At 43.9% G+C, this 21,923-nt stretch overlaps 3 protein-coding genes across 4 annotated transcripts; 2 read left to right on the forward strand and 1 right to left on the reverse strand.

The window, feature by feature from the left end:
- The first annotated feature begins 200 nt into the window (after positions 1-200).
- RAB13 (RAB13, member RAS oncogene family) lies at positions 201-5,387 on the forward strand. Its single transcript, XM_075262028.1, has 8 exons — positions 201-521; positions 2,693-2,753; positions 2,937-2,997; positions 3,220-3,297; positions 3,871-3,960; positions 4,108-4,173; positions 4,249-4,299; positions 4,552-5,387. Exons 1-8 carry the CDS (start codon positions 398-400, stop codon positions 4,624-4,626), a joined length of 606 nt encoding a protein of 201 aa, XP_075118129.1. The 5' UTR covers positions 201-397; the 3' UTR covers positions 4,627-5,387.
- A 410-nt stretch (positions 5,388-5,797) lies between these two features.
- On the forward strand, positions 5,798-8,565 carry JTB (jumping translocation breakpoint). Of its 2 annotated transcripts, XM_075262031.1 has the most exons (5): positions 5,798-5,940; positions 7,553-7,602; positions 7,691-7,776; positions 7,865-7,944; positions 8,022-8,565. In XM_075262031.1, the coding sequence occupies exons 1-5, from the start codon at positions 5,891-5,893 to the stop codon at positions 8,176-8,178; spliced, it is 423 nt and encodes a 140-aa protein (XP_075118132.1). In that variant the 5' UTR covers positions 5,798-5,890; the 3' UTR covers positions 8,179-8,565. The 2 variants fall into 2 exon arrangements, with proteins under 2 accessions (XP_075118132.1, XP_075118131.1); XM_075262030.1 differs by lacking the exons at positions 5,798-5,940; positions 7,865-7,944; positions 8,022-8,565 and having other exon boundaries at positions 6,077-7,602.
- Positions 8,566-10,737: 2,172 nt separating this feature from the next.
- LOC142188795 (cocaine- and amphetamine-regulated transcript protein-like) lies at positions 10,738-14,790 on the reverse strand. Its single transcript, XM_075261997.1, has 3 exons — positions 14,557-14,790; positions 11,661-11,744; positions 10,738-11,108 (listed from the first exon to the last, which is right to left on the reverse strand). The coding sequence occupies exons 1-3, from the start codon at positions 14,695-14,697 to the stop codon at positions 11,001-11,003; spliced, it is 333 nt and encodes a 110-aa protein (XP_075118098.1). The 5' UTR covers positions 14,698-14,790; the 3' UTR covers positions 10,738-11,000.
- Between the last annotated feature and the right edge of the window lie 7,133 nt (positions 14,791-21,923).

Raw genomic sequence — 21,923 nt, forward strand, 5'->3', positions numbered from 1 at the left:
CGTCCCCTCATCCCCCTGTGTGTCACACTTATCCCCGTCCCCTCATCCCCCTGTGTGTCACACTTATCCCCGTCCCCTCATCCCCCTGTGTCACACTTATCCCCGTCCCCTCATCCCCCTGTGTGTCACACTTATCCCCGTCCCCTCATCCCCCTGTGTGTCCCACTTCTTCCTGCCCCCGCTCTGCCCTGCCCTCTCTCCGGGCTGAGCCGCCTCTTCCCATTCTTTCCCTCATTCCTGCAGGTTTTCCTCTTTCTTCCAGCCTCTCGTCCAATCCTAAGTTGTTCCTCCTGGTCTCCCTCCTCCTCCTCTCCCTCCTCCTGGTCTCCCTCCTCCTCCTCCTCTTGGGCTCTTTTTTCACTTTTGCTCACTTTTGCTTCCTCCTCTCCAGGTCAATATGGCAAAATCCTACGACCATCTCTTCAAGCTGCTGCTGATTGGGGACAGTGGGGTGGGGAAGACCTGTCTGATCGTCCGCTTCTCTGAGGACAGCTTCAACAGCACCTACATCTCCACCATAGGTGAGTAGTCCTGCCCCTCCCCCACCTTAGACTGTCAGCTCTGCGGTCCAGCTCCTCATTCTATGTGTCTTGTATCCTATGTGTGTATACTATCGCTGTGTTGTATCCTGTGTATGTAGCGTTGTGTATTATGTGTCTTGTATCCTGTATCTTCTTTATGTGCTGTTTGTTACATCGCTGCCTTGTGTTGTATCTTTATGTGTTACTTTGTGTATTTGTCATGTCCTGTGTACTATTTGTTACATATGATGTTATATTTGCTGTGTCTTGTATACTTGTGTCTTTGCTGTGCCTTGTATACTTGTGTCTTTGCTGTGTCTTGTATACTTGTGTCTTTGCTGTGTCTTGTATACTTGTGCCTTTGCTGTGTCTTGTATACTTGTGTCTGTGCTGTGTCTTGTATACTTGTGTCTTTGCCGTGTCTTGTATACTTGTGTCTTTGCCGTGTCTTGTATACTTGTGTCTTTGCCGTGTCTTGTATACTTGTGTCTTTGCCGTGTCTTGTATACTTGTGTCTTTGCCGTGTCTTGTATACTTGTGTCTTTGCCGTGTCTTGTATACTTGTGTCTTTGCCGTGTCTTGTATACTTGTGTCTTTGCTGTGTCTTGTATACTTGTGCCTTTGCTGTGTCTTGTATACTTGTGTCTGTGCTGTGTCTTGTATACTTGTGCCTTTGCTGTGTCTTGTATACTTGTGTCTTTGCCGTGTCTTGTATACTTGTGTCTTTGCTGTGTCTTGTATACTTGTGCCTTTGCCGTGTCTTGTATACTTGTGTCTTTGCCGTGTCTTGTATACTTGTGTCTTTGCCGTGTCTTGTATACTTGTGTCTTTGCCGTGTCTTGTATACTTGTGTCTTTGCCGTGTCTTGTATACTTGTGTCTTTGCTGTGTCTTGTATACTTGTGCCTTTGCTGTGTCTTGTATACTTGTGTCTGTGCTGTGTCTTGTATACTTGTGTCTTTGCTGTGTCTTGTATACTTGTGTCTTTGCCGTGTCTTGTATACTTGTGTCTTTGCCGTGTCTTGTATACTTGTGTCTTTGCTGTGCCTTGTATACTTGTGTCTTTGCTGTGTCTTGTATACTTGTGTCTGTGCTGTGTCTTGTATACTTGTGTCTTTGCTGTGTCTTGTATACTTGTGTCTTTGCCGTGTCTTGTATACTTGTGTCTTTGCCGTGTCTTGTATACTTGTGTCTTTGCTGTGTCTTGTATACTTGTGTCTTTGCCGTGTCTTGTATACTTGTGTCTTTGCCGTGTCTTGTATACTTGTGTCTTTGCCGTGTCTTGTATACTTGTGTCTTTGCCGTGTCTTGTATACTTGTGTCTTTGCTGTGTCTTGTATACTTGTCTTGTCCGCTCACGGTTGTCGTTTTCTTCTTCTGCGTTGTCTCGCTCGGTCACACAACCGTACACTCTGTGTTTATCGCTTCTTGCGTACATGTGACTGTATTCACAGTCTCGCAGTCCGTACAGATACGACAGCTGTCAATTGATCCTGTCTGTCTCTGACTCCTCCCACATGACACTTCCTTGATTTTATGATGTCATCCCTGTAACAAAAGCAGGAAGTGACTGTAGTGACCCGCCGCCTCTGACCCGCCGCCACCGAGGATTCCTCATCTTCCTTCCTGCCCTCATCCCTGATCCTCAGACCATTGTTATGCCTGCCTTGTCATGAGGGACAACTCAGCTCTCCCAGAGTCCAGAACGGCACAATAATACTGCAAAATCATGGCCGCAAAATAACGCGCGCACAGTCTCACACGCCGTATACCTGCCACATCACTCGGCACGCTACTCCGTGTGAATGGACCATATACTGTATTTCAGGGTATTGGGAAAGCTGGGTGCCAACAGATACACCACCACTATACCCTCTATGGCCAGTGTCACCCAGCTTCCCTAGTATTGTGAGTTTGGTGCCGCTCAGGACTCTGCTTTTCTAGGGTCCTGAAGGGCAGTTCTGCCATATTGATCATGAGATATAATGCTAGAGCCAGGAAAAGCTTGGTGCCATCCAACATCTCTGGATTACCCCTCCCACAGGGGCTGTCACCCCGCTTTCCTAGAGTCCTGAATGGCAGATTCTCCACGAATGGAGCAGTTGGTGGGACGGAGTTGCGGTTTTGATGGATTTCGGGGTCGATTTTTACAAATTTTCTTTTTTTGCGCAGGAATCGACTTTAAAATCCGAACGACAGAGATCCAAGGGAAGAAAATCAAACTACAGGTCTGGTGAGTAAGAGGTTAAACGCTCAAGATGTTCTGCAGCAGCATCGCCACAGATTGCCGTCTGTCCGCATCGCTCAATGAATGAGCTGCCATTGACGAACAAGATGGCCGCCTATCCTGGTTGGCAGTGAGTGGGCGGGGCCAATCACTGATTGATAACCTTAAAATCCATTTTTTCCCCGCCAGGGACACGGCAGGACAGGAGAGATTCAAGACCATCACTACGGCCTATTACCGGGGGGCGATGGTGAGTACTGGGACGCGAACCTGCGTAGCTCATGTAGGGCGCTTATACTAATGCACTCGCCATGTTGTGGGACTCTGACATGTAGGGGGCGCTATAAACCATAGGAACCCTCCCGGAGAGGGGGAACCACCAGGGGGCAGCGTCTGCTCAAACTCCCCCTCCATGGTGCCTGATACAATGGCCGCCTCCTGTGTATTAGACTGTAAGTCTCTCTCTTTCCAGGGGATCATCCTGGTCTATGACATCACTGACGAGCGATCCTTCGAAAATATTCAGAACTGGATGAAAAGCATCAAAGAGGTGAGTGACAGGAGGAGCAACAGGGGGCTGGGGGGTGAGAGGCTGGAAGGTGAGGGGCTGGGGGGACGAGGGGCTGGAAGGGTGAGGGGCTGGAAGGGTGGGGGGGTGAGGGGCTAGGGGGTGTGAGGGGCTGGAGGGTGAGGGGCTGGAGGGGCTGAGGGGTGAGGGGCTGGGGGGGCGAGGGGCTTGGGGGGCGAGGGGCTTGGGGGGCTGAAGGGTGAGGAGCTGGGGGGTGAGGGGCTGGGGAGGTGGGGGGCTGAAGGGTGAGGGGCTGGAGAGTGAGGGGTGGGGGGCTGGAGGGTGAGGAGCTGGGGGGTGAGGGGCTGGAGAGTGAGGGGTGGGGGGCTGGAGGGTGAGGAGCTGGGGGGTGAGGGGCTGGGGGGGTGAGGGGCTGGGGGGGTGAGAGGCTGGGGGGGGGGTGAGGGGGGTGAGGGGCTGGAGGGGGGGGTGAGGGGCTGGGGGGCTGGGAGGGTGAGGGGCTGGAGGGCGAGGGGCTGGGGGCAGTGACTCCAGGCTGGACTGTTCCATTCTAGTTGGCGGTGACAGTTGGACTGTTCCATTCTCACAATGCAGAACGCAGCGCCGGGTGTAGAGCGGATGCTCCTGGGGAATAAATGTGACATGGAGAACAGGCGGAAAGTCCAGAAGGAGCGCGGGGAGAAGGTGAGGTCGTGTCCTCTATACTCGGGTGTGAACGTCTCCTGTACAACTCGGGGAGGTCTACCACACATGTTCCCTGTATTTGGGGGAGGGATGGGGGTCTTTCATACGTGTCCCCCGGTAACCGTCCTCCTCTTGTTCCTCCCTCAGCTTGCTAAGGAACATGGCATCCGCTTCTTTGAGACAAGCGCTAAGTCCAGCCAGAACGTGGACGAGGTGAGTGGCGGCCGGAGCTCAGGTCCTGGGTGCGAGATCTGCTCCATATCACATGTCCTGTCTCTCTCTCCGCAGGCCTTCAATGCACTGGCCACAGATATCCTGATGCAGATGTCCCGGCGGGCGGTGAGTGCAGACCCCTCCCCCCATTATATTCATCCTGCAGACCCCCCCCCCCCCATTATATTCATCCTGCAGACCCCTCCCCCCATTATATTCATCCTGCAGACCCCTCCCCCCATTATATTCATCCTGCAGACCCCTCCCCCCATTATATTCATCCTGCAGACCCCTCCCCCCATTATATTCATCCTGCAGACCCCTCCCCCCGTTATATTCACCCCACAGCCCCACCAATGCCTGTTTCTTCTTCTATAGGCTCACGGGATGAAGGATCCGGTGGATCTAAGAAGTTCTTCTAAGAAAGGAGGCAACAAGTGTTCTGTGATATAAGGAGGCTCTGGAGGGGATCAGGCGGCCCCCTCCCCTATACGTAATGGGACATGGGCGCCGCTTATCCAGACTCTCAGCTATAGAACTGCCGGAGAATTAATATGGCGCAGTCCTACTGACCCCCCTGGATATTCCTTATAGGTCACGTAATATAGGAGTAGAGGACTGTATACCTGGGGAGGGGCGGCCATATTTGGACTGTGAACACGGGTGACCTTGGTGCAGGAGACGCCTCCGGCGGTGATCGGACCCCCCCACCCTCTATGATGTCACCCTGATGGAGAGTCGTCCGCTCGTTGCAGTATTACGGTTACGCTTAGGGGTGTGGGGTCTTCTACTGTACACAGGACCAATATTTTGGGGTGTCTCTGGACTGTGACCACCCACTGACTTTGGGGTACTTTGATGAAGGTTAAGGAATGTGATTAGGAGGCGGGGGATGGGGCGAAAGATGGAGAATGTTTGACTGCATGTGTGTAGTCGTAGTCAGCCGGGGGAGGGGATGCTGGTAAGGGGAACGGTCGCCCTCCTCGCCCTGGCCCCGTGACCCCCGCTGTGAGGTGAATGTGGCACGTGTCCCCCATTACTGTACGGTATATTAGGGGCCCCATGTTTTGGAGCAGCCGGAGCCCCAACACAATCACAACTCAAAAACGGGGGCCCCTGATTAGCTCTTGTCCATACTAGTGGGGCCCCGGTCACATGCAGTATGAGGACGCTGGTAATGTGTAGAGGGGCTCCTGGGGGCCCGCACGTCACTACAGATAATAAATACAATTTTCTAACACTTGTCATCGCTCTGGTGTCGTCTCTAAGTCCTGGGAATACAGGAAACAACATGGGGAGGAATTTGTGACACGCACAGGCCACTTCCTGTCATAAAACCACAGGAAGTCCTTATGTGACTAAGACTGGACTCTGAGGATAGCGCCACCTAGAGGAAGGAGGTGTTAGGAGCAAGTGAGCGCTCAGCTCCTGTAATGGATGTATTAGACTAGTGCAGGAGAGATAGGTGTCAGTACACACAGGACGTCACAGCTTGGGGATGGTGACGTCACACCTGTGCACACGTCACTATAATGACGTTACCACTGAAATATTCTGCAACCTCCGCACTCACCACCAGATGGCGGTAGAGCGCACGCATAGCTCTGACCACCAGAGGGCGCACGTACAAGGCTGAACAGCACAAGGCCCTCCGAGTGGCCGGAAGTTGTGATTCACCCACCAGGAGGAGCCCGGCGAGTACGGAGAGACCGGAGACATGGAGGGCTGGCTGCTGCTGGGGGCCGTCATGGTGCTGAGCGCACAGCGGTGAGAGAAGGGTTAAACCCGGGTACTGCGGCCTCGGAGAATAGAGCGGAGCAGGGTGTTATTGTATAGAGGCACCAGCAGATGGCGCAGTGTAATGGGGCTGAGAGACACCTGTGTCACATAGATTAGTGTCCCCCTATCTCCCTGTGTCGCAGTCATTAGTGTCCCCTCATCTCCCCCTGTGTCGCAGTCATTAGTGTCCCCTCATCTCCCCCTGTGTCGCAGTCATTAGTGTCCCCTCATCTCCTCCTGTGTCACAGTCATTAGTGTCCCCTCATCTCCTCCTTTGTCACAGTTATTTGTGTCCCCCTCATCTCTATGTGTCTGTCATTAGTGTCCTCTCATCTCCCTGTGTGTCACACACATTACAGTCCCCGTCTCCCTGTGTGTCACACACATTACAGTCCCCGTCTCCCTGTGTTTCACACACATTACAGTCCCCGTCTCCCTGTGTGTCACACATATTACAGCCCCCGTCTCCCTGTGTGTCACACACATTACAGTCCCCGTCTCCCTGTGTGTCACACACATTATAGTCCCCGTCTCCCTGTGTGTCACACATATTACAGTCCCCGTCTCCCTGTGTGTCACACATATTACAGCCCCCCGTCTCCCTGTGTGTCACACATATTACAGCCCCCCGTCTCCCCTGTGTGTCACACATATTACAGCCCCCCGTCTCCCCTGTGTGTCACACATATTACAGTCCCCGTCTCCCTGTGTGTCACACATATTTACAGCCCCCGTCTCCCTGTGTGTCACACACATTACAGCCCCCGTCTCCCTGTGTGTCACACATATTACAGCCCCCCGTCTCCCTGTGTGTCACACATATTACAGCCCCCCGTCTCCCCTGTGTGTCACACATATTACAGCCCCCCGTCTCCCCTGTGTGTCACACATATTACAGTCCCCGTCTCCCTGTGTGTCACACATATTTACAGCCCCCGTCTCCCTGTGTGTCACACACATTACAGTCCCCGTCTCCCTGTGTGTCACACATATTACAGTCCCCGTCTCCCTGTGTGTCACACATATTTACAGCCCCCGTCTCCCTGTGTGTCACACACATTACAGTCCCCGTCTCCCTGTGTGTCACACATATTACAGTCCCCCGTCTCCCTGTGTGTCACACACATTATAGTCCCCGTCTCCCTGTGTGTCACACATATTACAGTCCCCGTCTCCCTGTGTGTCACACACATTACAGTCCCCGTCTCCCTGTGTGTCACACATATTACAGTCCCCGTCTCCCTGTGTGTCACACACATTATAGTCCCCGTCTCCCTGTGTGTCACACATATTACAGCCCCCCGTCTCCCTGTGTGTCACACATATTACAGTCCCCGTCTCCCTGTGTGTCACACACATTATACTCCCCGTCTCCCTGTGTGTCACACATATTACAGCCCCCCGTCTCCGTGTGTCACACATATTACAGTCCCCGTCTCCCTGTGTGTCACACATATTACAGTCCCCGTCTCCCTGTGTGTCACACATATTACAGTCCCTATCTCCCTGTGTGTCACACACATTACAGTCCCCATCTCCCTGTGTGTCTCACATATTTCGGTCCCCCTGCAGTATATAACATGGTTCCTCTCTCTTGTAGTTTGGTTCTGTCCTCTCCGCCTCAGGATCAGAAGTCCCCCGGAGATTCCGGTAAGTTCCGCGCGTCTTTTTGCTGTTGTTTTGGATGTCATGTGACTTCCTGTAGTGTCATGTGACTCTCCCATGTTGTGCGTTGCAGACCCCCCTGCTGTGATCGTCCCCTGCTGGCAGACAGAGGAGTACGCTGTATCTAAGGAGTGCTACGGCTGCAGCCAGTTTGAGGCGGTGAGTGCTGCCCTCTTGCCTCCGGAGCTGACGCTCTGCGCCGCCCCCTGTACTGTACCAGTAACCGCCATCTTGTCTCCCCCTACAGAAGACCCTTGGTCAGTGCAGTGTCACCGGCTTCATCGAGAAGGTCTCTTGTACCACCTCCAACAAGTCTGAGTATAAGAGGTGAGTGGCCCCCGGAGGGCCGGGGTGGGTTCTGTGGCCCCTCCCCATGTTTAATTCTTTCTGCCCCTCCCCCTCAGCTGTCGCTCCGCCCCCATGGAGAAGCGGGTGTTCTGGCAGTTTGTGGGCATCATGTTGGCGGGCACCGTGGCGCTCTCCCTCCTGGTGATTTCTCGGCAGAGGACGTTGGATCGGCGAGCGCTGGAAAAAGTGCGGAAACAGATCGAATCCATATAAGAGGGGGCGGCCATAAGTGACTGTGGTGGGAGGGGTCACAGGAGAGCGCCCGCCATCTTGTCCTGCTGCGGCCCCTGTGTGTCTGGAACCAGCCGAGCACAATGTCCGATGTGTCCAACATGGCGGAGATATTATCGGAACGTTACATTACATCAGGTGACGACTGTGGCCAAGCAGGGATTGTGAGGACAGATGACATCATCGTGTATACAGAGAATATCTGCCTGGTATCTCACCAGCAGGGGGCACATGTGTGGGGGCGGGGGAACCCCACTAACAATGGCGGACTGACTGATAGATGGCTGCACTGTATTTATTACATCATTTCTTGTATAGATTATTTTTTGTTATTGTTAAATAATAAAGTTGGGACAGTTTGAAGTTTAAGCACTGACTGCTCTGACATAGATGGAAACTGTCAGCAAGCTGCCCCCAAATAACAGAGACCAATAATAGTGGGAGACAATCCAGGTGATTGTACAGAGCTGGAGCAAACTGCAGGGAATGCGGAATAGTGAGCGCAGCTCTGGAGTATAATACAGGATAAGTAATGTAATGTATGTACACAGTGACTACACCAGCAGAATAGTGAGCGCAGCTCTGGAGTATAATACAGGATAAGTAATGTAATGTATGTACACAGTGACTGTACCAGCAGAATAGTGAGCGCAGCTCTGGAGTATAATACAGGATAAGTAATGTAATGTATGTACACAGTGACTGCACCAGCAGAATAGTGAGCGCAGCTCTGGAGTATAATACAGGATAAGTAATGTAATGTATGTACACAGTGACTGTACCAGCAGAATAGTGAGCGCAGCTCTGGGGTATAATACAGGATAAGTAATGTAATGTATGTACACAGTGACTGTACCAGCAGAATAGTGAGCGCAGCTCTGGAGCATAATACATGATAAGTAATGTAATGTATATACACAGTGACTACACCAGCAGAATAGTGAGCGCAGCTCTAGAGTATAATACAGGATAAGTAATGTAATGTAATGTATGTACACAGTGACTGTACCAGCAGAATAGTGAGCGCAGCTCTGGAGCATAATACATGATAAGTAATGTAATGTATATACACAGTGACTACACCAGCAGAATAGTGAGCGCAGGTCTGGAGTATAATACAGGATAAGTAATGTAATGTATGTACACAGTGACTGTACCAGCAGAATAGTGAGCGCAGCTCTGGAGTATAATACAGGATAAGTAATGTAATGTATGTACACAGTGACTGTACCAGCAGAATAGTGAGCGCAGCTCTGGAGTATAATACAGGATAAGTAATGTAATGTATGTACACAGTGACTGTACCAGCAGAATAGTGAGCGCAGCTCTGGAGTATAATACAGGATAAGTAATGTAATGTATGTACACAGTGACTGCACCAGCAGAATAGTGAGCGCAGGTCTGGAGTATAATACAGGATAAGTAATGTAATGTATGTACACAGTGACTGTACCAGCAGAATAGTGAGCGCAGCTCTGGAGTATAATACAGGATAAGTAATGTAATGTATGTACACAGTGACTACACCAGCAGAATAGTGAGCGCAGCTCTGGAGTATAATACAGGATAAGTAATGTAATGTATGTACACAGTGACTGCACCAGCAGAATAGTGAGCGCAGCTCTGGGGTATAATACAGGATAAGTAATGTAATGTATGTACACAGTGACTGCACCAGCAGAATAGTGAGAGCAGCTCTGGGGTATAATACAGGATAAGTAATGTAATGTATGTACACAGTGACTGCACCAGCAGAATAGTGAGCGCAGCTCTGGGGTATAATACAGGATAAGTAATGTAATGTACGTACACAGTGACTGCACCAGCAGAATAGTGAGCGCAGCTCTGGGGTATAATACAGGATAAGTAATGTAATGTACGTACACAGTGACTGTACCAGCAGAATAGTGAGCGCAGCTCTGGGGTATAATACAGGATAAGTAATGTAATGTACGTACACAGTGACTGTACCAGCAGAATAGTGAGCGCAGCTCTGGGGTATAATACAGGATAAGTAATGTAATGTACGTACACAGTGACTGTACCAGCAGAATAGTGAGCGCAGCTCTGGAGTATAATACAGGATAAGTAATGTAATGTACGTACACAGTGACTGTACCAGCAGAATAGTGAGCGCAGCTCTGGAGTATAATACAGGATAAGTAATGTAATGTACGTACACAGTGACTGCACCAGCAGAATAGTGAGCGCAGCTCTGGGGTATAATACAGGATAAGTAATGTAATGTACGTACACAGTGACTGTACCAGCAGAATAGTGAGCGCAGCTCTGGGGTATAATACAGGATAAGTAATGTAATGTATGTACACAGTGACTGCACCAGCAGAATAGTGAGCACAGCTCTGGAGTATAATACAGTATGTACACAGTGATGTGTATATATAGTTGTATTCTAGTCCTCCCCTCTCCCCCAGGCTTCGGTCCTTGGTGCGGATGTGATTCTGCCTCATTGTTTCTATGACGGATTAGATGGAATCAGACACAAGACGATTATGTAGAAAATAAGACATTTTATTCCTTCTCTCTCCCCTGTATGGGGGGGGGATCTCGCCTCGGAGATCATCTCTTACGTAGCGGAGGATTATATACAGTCCCTGAGGGCAGATGATCGCGCAGTAATCACCTGCAGGTCACACCGTGTAATGCACCAGTCAGTGCAGCCTCCAGATTAGCGGTGGACCCGGAGATAAGCGGTAATGCTGCCTCCGGTGTCAGGCGCAGGTCACTGCTCTCCACAACTTTATACATAGGAGCTGAGTCATTGCAGTGAGGAGAGGGGGCGCTCACAGACATCTCAGGAAGAAGGAGCTGCAGGTGCTCCGCTGGGGGCAGTCACACAGCTTTCCTATGCGAGCTCCTCTCTTTACTGCACACGCCTCTCCCATGATGCACTGCAGAAAGAAAAATAAGAAGCTGAAACTTTCCCATAATTTATGAAATTGTGACCAGATCATTGCTCTCCTGAAGTCCTCTGTGCTGCTGGGGACCCTGCTCCTCCCACTATGTAACTCTCATGCTGTGACATCCTCTATAAGATCAGCACACTCCTCTCCTGAAATACTCTGTGCTGCTGGGGACCCTTGTTCTTCTACTATGTAACTCAACCTGTGACCTCCTATAAAATTTGCAGACTCTTCTCCTGAAATACTCTGTATTGCTGGGGACTCTGCTCCTCCCACTATGTAGCTTTCACCCTGTGACCTCCCCTATATGATCAGCACATTTCTCTCCTGAAAAACCCTGTGCTGCTGGGAAACCTGCTCCTCCCACTATGTAACTCTCATGCTCTGACGTCCTCGATAAGATCAGCACACTCCTGTCCTGAAATACTCCGTGCTGCTGGGGACCCTGCGCCTTCCATTATGTAACTTTCAGCCTTTGACTTCCGAAGGTATCAGCACGGTCCTCTCATAGTATGTCCAGAAATCATCTCTTGCACTCACCTTTGGTACCTGGATATATTTCCCCTCCCACGCTGAGCTCTTCTTGGACTGTAGTTTGTACAGAACGTCCTGTAGCTCTAGAAGCTGGAATAGATGGAACACCATAAAGTTAGAGGGTGTCATACATGACCCCCATAGATACCACAATACCAGGGTACATTTTACGCTACCAATTAACAAGCCCAACCCTAAGATACAGTATACAATATCCCTAACAAGCCCCACCCCTGAGGTACAGTATACAATATCCATAACAAGCCCCGTCTCTGAGGTACAGTATACAATATCCCTAACAAGCCTCACACCTGAGGTACAGTATACAATATCCCTAACAAGCCCCACCCCTAAGGTACAGTATACATTATTCCTAACAAGCCCAACCCGAGGGACAGAATACAATTTCCCTAACAAACCCCACCCCTGAGGACACTATACAATATCCCTAACAAGCTCCACCTTTGAGGTACAGTAAACAATATCCCTAACAAGCCCCACTCCTGAGGACAGTATACAATATCTCTAAACAAGCCCCACCTCTGAGGTACGGAATACAATATCCCTAACAAGCCCCACCTCTGAGGTACGGAATACAATATTCCTAACAAGCCCCACTTCTGAGGTACAGTATACAATATTCCTAACAAGCCCAACCCGAAGGACACAATACAATTTCCCTAACAAACCCCACCCCTGAGGACAGTATACAATATCCCTAACAAGCCCTACCTCTGAGGTACGGAATACAATATTCCTAACAAGCCCCACTTCTGAGGTACAGTATACAATATCCCAAACAAGCTCCACCCCTGAGGACAGTATACAATACTCCTAACAAGCCCCACCTCTGAGGTACAGTATACAATATCCCTAACAAGCCCCACCTCTGAGGTACGGAATACAATATTCCTAACAAGCCCCACCTCTGAGGTACAGTATACAATATCCCTAACAAGCCCCACCTCTGAGGTACAGAATACAATATTCCTAACAAGCCCCACCCCTGAGGACAGTATACAATATTCCTAACCAGCCCAACCTCTGAGGTACAGTATACAATATCCCTAACAAGCCTCATGCCTGAGGACAGTATACAATACCCCTAACAAGCCCCACCTCTGAGATACAGTATACAATATCCCTAACAAGCCCCACCTCTGAGGTACAGTATACAATATCCATAACAAGACCCATCTCTGAGGTACAGAATACAATATTCCTAACTAGCCCCACCTCTGAGCTCTATGGTTGGTACTCTGTGACTGTTACCAGTGTGGGCTCTCTGGTACTGGTACAGGCATAGTGGTTGGAACATGGATGGGCTCTATGGCTGGCTTTGGGACAGGATCTGTTTCTAGCACTGGGATGGGCTTTGGTGGTTGTAACGGGATGGGTTCTGCGGCTGTTACTGGGTTGGTCTTAGAGTTTGGACTGGGATGGGTTCTGTGGCATGTATTGGGTTGGGCTCAGTGGTTGTACTGGGTCGGGCTTTACGGCTGGTACTGGGTTGAGCTTGTGGTTATACCGGGATGGGCTTTGCCGCTGGTGCTGGGTTGGACTCGTGGTTGTGCCAGTTCAGGTTCGTGGTTGGTACTGGGTTGGGTTTGGTATCAGGACAGGCTCTGTGGCTAGTACTGGGTTGGGCTCAGTATCAGGACAGGCTGTGAGGCTAATACTGGGTTGAGCTCAGTGGTTGTATCAGGACAGGATCTGTGGCTAGTACTGGGTTGGGCTTGGTGGTTGTATCAGGACGGGCTCTGTGGCTGGTACTGGGTTGGGCTTGGTGGTTGTATCAGGACGGGCTCTGTGGCTGGTACTGGATTGGGCTCAGTGGTTGTATCAGGACGGGCTCTGCGGCTAGTACTGGGTTGGGCTCAGTATCAGGACTGGCTCTGCGGCTGGTACTGGGTTGGGCTCGGTATCAGGATGGGCACTGTGGCTAGTACTGGATTGGGCTCGGTATCAAGACGGGCTCTGCGGCTGGTACTGTGTTGGTCTTGGTATCAGGACGGGGTCTGCAGCTGGTACTGGGTTGGGCTCGGTATTAGGACGGGCTCTGCGGCTAGTACTAATACTGGGTTGGGCTTGGTATCAGGACAGGCTCTGCGGCTGGTACTGGGTTGAGCTCGGTGTCAGGATGGGCACTGTGGCTAGTATTGGGTTGGGCTCGGTATCAGGATGGGCACTGTGGCTAGTACTGGGTTGGGCTCGGTATCAGGACAGGCTCTGTGGCTAGTACTAATACTGGGTTGAGCTCAGTATCAGGACAGGCTCTGCGGCTGGTACTGGGTTGAGCTCGGTGTCAGGATGGGCTCTGCGGCTAGTACTAATACTGGGTTGAGCTCAGTATCAGGACAGGCTCTGCGGCTGGTACTGGGTTGAGCTCGGTGTCAGGATGGGCACTGTGGCTAGTATTGGGTTGGGCTCGGTATCAGGATGGGCACTGTGGCTAGTACTGGGTTGGGCTCGGTATCAGGACAGGCTCTGTGGCTGGTACTGGGTTGAGCTCGGTGTCAGGATGGGCACTGTGGCTAGTATTGGGTTGGGCTCGGTATCAGGATGGGCACTGTGGCTAGTACTGGGTTGGGCTCGGTATCAGGACAGGCTCTGTGGCTGGTACTGGGTTGGGCTCGGTGTCAGGACAGGCTCTGTGGCTGGTACTGGGTTGGGCTCGGTGTCAGGATGGGCACTGTGGCTAGTACTGGATTGGGCTCGGTATCAGGATGGGCACTGTGGCTAGTACTGGGTTGGGCTCGGTATCAGGACAGGCTCTGTGGCTGGTACTGGGTTGGGCTCGGTATCAGGACAGGCTCTGTGGCTGGTACTGGGTTGGGCTCGGTGTCAGGACAGGCTCTGCGGCTGATAGTAATGGTCTAGCAGAACAGGGGCAGAGACTCACCAGCTCCTTCTCATTGACCCGCTGGACTCCTCCATCCACCAGCTGTGAAGAGGTCACCTCTATCAGCGTTGTAGTCAGGAGGGTAATAAGGCACAAGTAGAGGGGCAGCAGCAGCGGGCACCTGACAGCCATCATCATCATCAGCAGCAGCACTGTCACTCCTGGACACTGGACGGAGAGCACTGACCACTCCACTGCCCAGTACTGGAGATTACACTAGTGCGGTAATGGGCTAATGACAGGGCGCACGGGGCGATAATCCTACAAGAGCGGAGACTTTACATGATCTCTACAATGACCGGGCTGTGGGGACAGATATATATACTGTATATATGTGCGGTGCGGTCTTATAGGATTGGTGGCGTTATATATGGGATAAACACGAGTCGCTGTGTCCTACACGCAGAAACTTATAGAGCGACTACTACAGAACCTAAATGTATATACTATAGGGACCGAAAGAGGGACTCACCGAATAACCGGAAGCCTGGACACTTACCCATATATGTATTTCAGAGATAGTTATTGGTTACATATCCACTGACACAAAAACATCCTACCGCCATATACGTGACCTGCCATGTAACAGCAAGAGGATCACTTAATCCAAAGATATAACCTGTATGGGGTGCGGAATTCACTATAAATAACCCACATCAACGGTAACACCCAATACTGACTTCATCAACTCACACCCCAGTGTCACTGATCACTACCTATATACTTGTACATAGGAGGTAGTATTATAGTAGTTATATTCTTGTATATAGGAGCAGTATTATAGTAGTTATATTCTTGTACATAGGAGTAGTATTATAGTAGTTATATTCTTGTACATAGGAGTATTATTATAGTAGTTATATTCTTGTACATAGGAGTATTATTATAGTAGTTATATTCTTGTACATAGGAGTAGTATTATAGTAGTTATATTCTTGTACATAGGAGGTAGTATTATAGTAGTTATATTCTTGTACATAGGAGTAGTATTATATTAGTTATATTCTTGTACATAGGAGTAGTATTATAGTAGTTATATTCTTGTACATAGGAGCAGTATTATAGTAGTTATATTCTTGTACATAGGTGTAGTATTATAGTAGTTATATTCTTGTACATAGGAGGTAGTATTATAGTAGTTATATTCTTGTGCATAGTAGTATTATAGTAGTTATATTCTTGTACATAGGAGTAGTATTATAGTAGTTATATTCTTGTACATAGGAGGTAGTATTATAGTAGTTATATTCTTGTACATAGGTGTAGTATTATAGTAGTTATATTCTTGTACATAGGAGGTAGTATTATAGTAGTTATATTCTTGTACATAGGAGGTAGTATTATAGTAGTTATATTCTTGTACATAGGTGTAGTATTATAGTAGTTATATTCTTGTACATAGGAGGTAGTATTATAGTAGTTATATTCTTGTGCATAGGAGTAGTATTATAGTAGTTATATTCTTGTACATAGGAGTAGTATTATAGTAGTTATATTCTTGTACATAGGAGTTAGTATTATAGTAGTTATATTCTTGTACATAGGAGCAGTATTATAGTAGTTAAAGTCTTGTACATAGGAGGTAGTATTATAGTAGTTATATTCTTGTACATAGGAGGTAGTATTATAGTAGTTATATTCTTGTACATAGGAGCAGTATTATAGTAGTTATATTCTTGTACATAGGGGGCAGTATTATAGTAGTTATATTCTTGTACATAGGAGTAGTATTATAGTAGTTATATTCTTGTACATAGGAGTAGTATTATAGTAGATATATTCTTGTACATAGGGGGCAGTATTATAGTAGTTATATTCTTGTACATAGGAGGTAGTATTATAGTAGTTATATTCTTGTACATAGGAGGTAGTATTATAGTAGTTATATTCTTGTACATAGGAGTAGTATTATAGTAGTTATATTCTTGTACATAGGAGTAGTATTATAGTAGTTATATTCTTGTACATAGGAGCAGTATTATAGTAGTTATATTCTTGTACATAGGAGTAGTAGTATTATAGTAGTTATATTCTTGTACATAGGAGCAGTATTATAGTAGTTATATTCTTGTACATAGGAGTAGTATTATAGTAGTTATATACTTGTACATAAGAGGTAGTATTATAGTAGTTATATTCTTGTACATAGGAGCAGTATTATAGTAGTTATAGTCTTGTACATAGGAGTAGTATTATAGTAGTTATATTCTTGTACATAGGAGGTATTATTATAGTAGTTATATTCTTGTACATAGGAGCAGTATTATAGTAGCTATATTCTTGTACATAGGAGGTAGTATTATAGTAGTTATATTCTTGTACATAGGAGGTAGTATTATAGTAGTTATATTCTTGTACATAGGAGGTAGTATTATAGTAGTTATATTCTTGTACATAGGAGTAGTATTATAGTAGTTATATTCTTGTACATAGGAGCAGTATTATAGTAGTTATATTCTTGTACATAGGAGTAGTATTATAGTAGTTATATTCTTGTACATAGGAGCAGTATTATAGTAGTTATATTCTTGTACAAAGGAGCAGTATTATAGTAGTTATATTCTTGTACATAGGAGCAGTATTATAGTAGTTATATTCTTGTACATAGGAGTAGTAGTATTATAGTAGTTATATTCTTGTACATAGGAGCAGTATTATAGTAGTTATATTCTTGTACATAGGAGTAGTATTATAGTAGTTATATACTTGTACATAAGAGGTAGTATTATAGTAGTTATATTCTTGTACATAGGAGCAGTATTATAGTAGTTATAGTCTTGTACATAGGAGTAGTATTATAGTAGTTATATTCTTGTACATAGGAGGTATTATTATAGTAGTTATATTCTTGTACATAGGAGCAGTATTATAGTAGCTATATTCTTGTACATAGGAGGTAGTATTATAGTAGTTATATTCTTGTACATAGGAGGTAGTATTATAGTAGTTATATTCTTGTACATAGGAGGTAGTATTATAGTAGTTATATTCTTGTACATAGGAGTAGTATTATAGTAGTTATATTCTTGTACATAGGAGCAGTATTATAGTAGTTATATTCTTGTACATAGGAGTAGTATTATAGTAGTTATATTCTTGTACATAGGAGCAGTATTATAGTAGTTATATTCTTGTACAAAGGAGCAGTATTATAGTAGTTATATTCTTGTACATAGGAGCAGTATTATAGTAGTTATATTCTTGTACATAGGAGCAGTATTATAGTAGTTATATTCTTGTACATAGGAGCAGTATTATAGTAGTTATATTCTTGTACATAGGAGTAGTATTATAGTTGTTATATACTTGTACATAAGAGGTAGTATTATAGTAGTTATATTCTTGTACATAGGTGTAGTATTATAGTAGTTATATTCTTGTACATAGGAGGTAGTATTATAGTAGTTATATTCTTGTGCATAGGAGCAGTATTATAGTAGTTATAGTCTTGTACATAGGAGGTAGTATTATAGTAGTTATATTCTTGTACATAGGAGTAGTATTATAGTAGTTATATTCTTGTACATAGGAGGTAGTATTATAGTAGTTATATTCTTGTACATAGGAGGTAGTATTATAGTAGTTATATTCTTGTACATAGGAGTAGTATTATAGTAGTTATATTCTTGTACATAGGAGGTAGTATTATAGTAGTTATAGTCTTGTACATAGGAGGTAGTATTATAGTAGTTATAGTCTTGTACATAGGAGGTAGTATTATAGTAGTTATATTCTTGTACATAGGAGGTAGTATTATAGTAGTTATATTCTTGTACATAGGAGGTAGTATTATAGTAGTTATATTCTTGTACATAGGAGCAGTATTATAGTAGTTATAGTCTTGTACATAGGAGGTAGTATTATAGTAGTTATATTCTTGTACATAGGAGTAGTATTATAGTAGTTATATTCTTGTACATAGGAGGTAGTATTATAGTAGTTATATTCTTGTACATAGGAGTAGTATTATAGTAGTTATATTCTTGTACATAGGAGTAGTATTATAGTAGATATATTCTTGTACATAGGGGGCAGTATTATAGTAGTTATATTCTTGTACATAGGAGGTAGTATTATAGTAGTTATATTCTTGTACATAGGAGGTAGTATTATAGTAGTTATATTCTTGTACATAGGAGTAGTATTATAGTAGTTATATTCTTGTACATAGGAGCAGTATTATAGTAGTTATATTCTTGTACATAGGAGCAGTATTATAGTAGTTATATTCTTGTACATAGGAGCAGTATTATAGTAGTTATATTCTTGTACAAAGGAGCAGTATTATAGTAGTTATATTCTTGTACATAGGAGCAGTATTATAGTAGTTATATTCTTGTACATAGGAGCAGTATTATAGTAGTTATATTCTTGTACATAGGAGCAGTATTATAGTAGTTATATTCTTGTACATAGGAGTAGTATTATAGTTGTTATATACTTGTACATAAGAGGTAGTATTATAGTAGTTATATTCTTGTACATAGGAGCAGTATTATAGTAGTTATAGTCTTGTACATAGGAGTAGTATTATAGTAGTTATATTCTTGTACATAGGAGGTATTATTATAGTAGTTATATTCTTGTACATAGGAGCAGTATTATAGTAGCTATATTCTTGTACATAGGAGGTAGTATTATAGTAGTTATATTCTTGTACATAGGAGGTATTATTATAGCAGTTATATTCTTGTACATAGGAGCAGTATTATAGTAGTTATATTCTTGTACATAGGGGCAGTATTATAGTAGTTATATTCTTGTACATAGGAGGTAGTATTATAGTAGTTATAGTCTTGTACATAGGAGTAGTATTATAGTAGTTATATTCTTGTACATAGGAGGTATTATTATAGTAGTTATATTCTTGTACATATGAGCAGTATTATAGTAGTTATATTCTTGTACATAGGAGCAGTATTATAGTAGTTATATTCTTGTACATAGGAGTAGTATTATAGTTGTTATATACTTGTACATAAGAGGTAGTATTATAGTAGTTATATTCTTGTACATAGGAGCAGTATTATAGTAGTTATAGTCTTGTACATAGGAGCAGTATTATAGTAGTTATAGTCTTGTACATAGGAGTAGTATTATAGTAGTTATATTCTTGTACATAGGAGGTATTATTATAGTAGTTATATTCTTGTACATAGGAGCAGTATTATAGTAGCTATATTCTTGTACATAGGAGGTAGTATTATAGTAGTTATATTCTTGTACATAGGAGGTATTATTATAGCAGTTATATTCTTGTACATAGGAGCAGTATTATAGTAGTTATATTCTTGTACATAGGGGCAGTATTATAGTAGTTATATTCTTGTACATAGGAGGTAGTATTATAGTAGTTATAGTCTTGTACATAGGAGTAGTATTATAGTAGTTATATTCTTGTACATAGGAGGTATTATTATAGTAGTTATATTCTTGTACATAGGAGCAGTATTATAGTAGTTATATTCTTGTACATAGGAGCAGTATTATAGTAGTTATATTCTTGTACATAGGAGTAGTATTATAGTTGTTATATACTTGTACATAAGAGGTAGTATTATAGTAGTTATATTCTTGTACATAGGAGCAGTATTATAGTAGTTATAGTCTTGTACATAGGAGCAGTATTATAGTAGTTATATTCTTGTACATAGGAGGTAGTATTATAGTAGTTATATTCTTGTACATAGGAGGTAGTATTATAGTAGTTATATTCTTGTACATAGGAGGTAGTATTATAGTAGTTACAGTCTTGTACATAGGAGGTAGTATTATAGTAGTTATAGTCTTGTACATGGGAGGTAGTATTATAGTAGTTATATTCTTGTACATGGGAGGTAGTATTATAGTAGTTATATTCTTGTACATAGGAGGTAGTATTATAGTAGTTATATTCTTGTACATAGGAGTAGTATTATAGTAGTTATATTCTTGTACATAGGAGGTAGTATTATAGTAGTTATAGTCTTGTACATAGGAGGTAGTATTATAGTAGTTATATTCTTGTACATAGGAGGTAGTATTATAGTAGTTATATTCTTGTACATAGGAGGTAGTATTATAGTAGTTATATTCTTGTACATAGGAGTAGTATTATAGTAGTTATATTCTTGTACATAGGAGTAGTATTATAGTAGTTATATTCTTGTACATAGGAGCAGTATTATAGTAGTTATATTCTTGTACATAGGAGTAGTATTATAGTAGTTATATACTTGTACATAAGAGGTAGTATTATAGTAGTTATATTCTTGTACATAGGGGCAGTATTATAGTAGTTATATTCTTGTACATAGGGGCAGTATTATAGTAGTTATATTCTTGTACATAGGAGTAGTATTATAGTAGTTATATTCTTGTACATAGGAGTAGTATTATAGTAGTTATATTCTTGTACATAGGAGTAGTATTATAGTAGTTATATTCTTGTACATAGGAGTAGTATTATAGTAGTTATATTCTTGTACATAGGAGTAGTATTATAGTAGTTATATTCTTGTACATAGGAGGTAGTATTATAGTAGCTATATTCTTGTACATAGGAGTAGTATTATAGTAGTTATATTCTTGTACATAGGAGTAGTATTATAGTAGTTATATTCTTGTACATAGGAGCAGTATTATAGTAGTTATATTCTTGTACATAGGTGTAGTATTATAGTAGTTATATTCTTGTACATAGTAGGTAGTATTATAGTAGTTACATTCTTGTACATAGGAGCAGTATTATAGTAGTTATATTCTTGTACATAGGAGGTAGTATTATAGTAGTTATATTCTTGTACATAGGAGTAGTATTATAGTAGTTATATTCTTGTACATAGGAGTAGTATTATAGTAGTTATATTCTTGTACATAGGAGGTAGTATTATAGTAGTTATATTCTTGTACATAGGAGTATTATTATAGTAGTTATATTCTTGTACATAGGAGTAGTATTATAGTAGTTATATTCTTGTACATAGGAGCAGTATTATAGTAGTTATATTCTTGTACATAGGAGTAGTATTATAGTAGTTATATTCTTGTACATAGGAGGTAGTATTATAGTAGTTATATTCTTGTACATAGGTGTAGTATTATAGTAGTTATATTCTTGTACATAGGAGGTAGTATTATAGTAGTTATATTCTTGTACATAGGAGGTAGTATTATAGTAGTTATATTCTTGTACATAGGTGTAGTATTATAGTAGTTATATTCTTGTACATAGGAGGTAGTATTATAGTAGTTATATTCTTGTGCATAGGAGTAGTATTATAGTAGTTATATTCTTGTACATAGGAGTAGTATTATAGTAGTTATATTCTTGTACATAGGAGTAGTATTATAGTAGTTGTATTCTTGTATATAGGAGCAGTATTATA

This window comes from Leptodactylus fuscus, unplaced genomic scaffold, assembly GCF_031893055.1.
Source record: "Leptodactylus fuscus isolate aLepFus1 unplaced genomic scaffold, aLepFus1.hap2 HAP2_SCAFFOLD_80, whole genome shotgun sequence".
Lineage (NCBI taxonomy): Eukaryota > Metazoa > Chordata > Amphibia > Anura > Leptodactylidae > Leptodactylus > Leptodactylus fuscus.

Excerpts from the sequence above, each read along its gene's own strand:
- RAB13 (XM_075262028.1), top strand. The coding sequence starts at position 398 with ATGGCAAAATCCTACGACCATCTCTTCAAGCTGCTGCTGATTGGGGAC. Across the intron at positions 3,298-3,870 it reads GGATGAAAAGCATCAAAGAG|AACGCAGCGCCGGGTGTAGA; the intron begins GTGAGTGACAGG and ends CTCACAATGCAG. Across the intron at positions 3,961-4,107 it reads AGAAGGAGCGCGGGGAGAAG|CTTGCTAAGGAACATGGCAT; the intron begins GTGAGGTCGTGT and ends TTCCTCCCTCAG.
- JTB (XM_075262030.1), top strand. The coding sequence starts at position 6,259 with ATGTGTCTGTCATTAGTGTCCTCTCATCTCCCTGTGTGTCACACACAT.
- LOC142188795 (XM_075261997.1), bottom strand. The coding sequence starts at position 14,697 with ATGATGATGATGGCTGTCAGGTGCCCGCTGCTGCTGCCCCTCTACTTG. Across the intron at positions 11,745-14,556 it reads GGGTCAATGAGAAGGAGCTG|CTTCTAGAGCTACAGGACGT; the intron begins GTGAGTCTCTGC and ends CATCTATTCCAG. Across the intron at positions 11,109-11,660 it reads AATATATCCAGGTACCAAAG|TGCATCATGGGAGAGGCGTG; the intron begins GTGAGTGCAAGA and ends TTCTTTCTGCAG.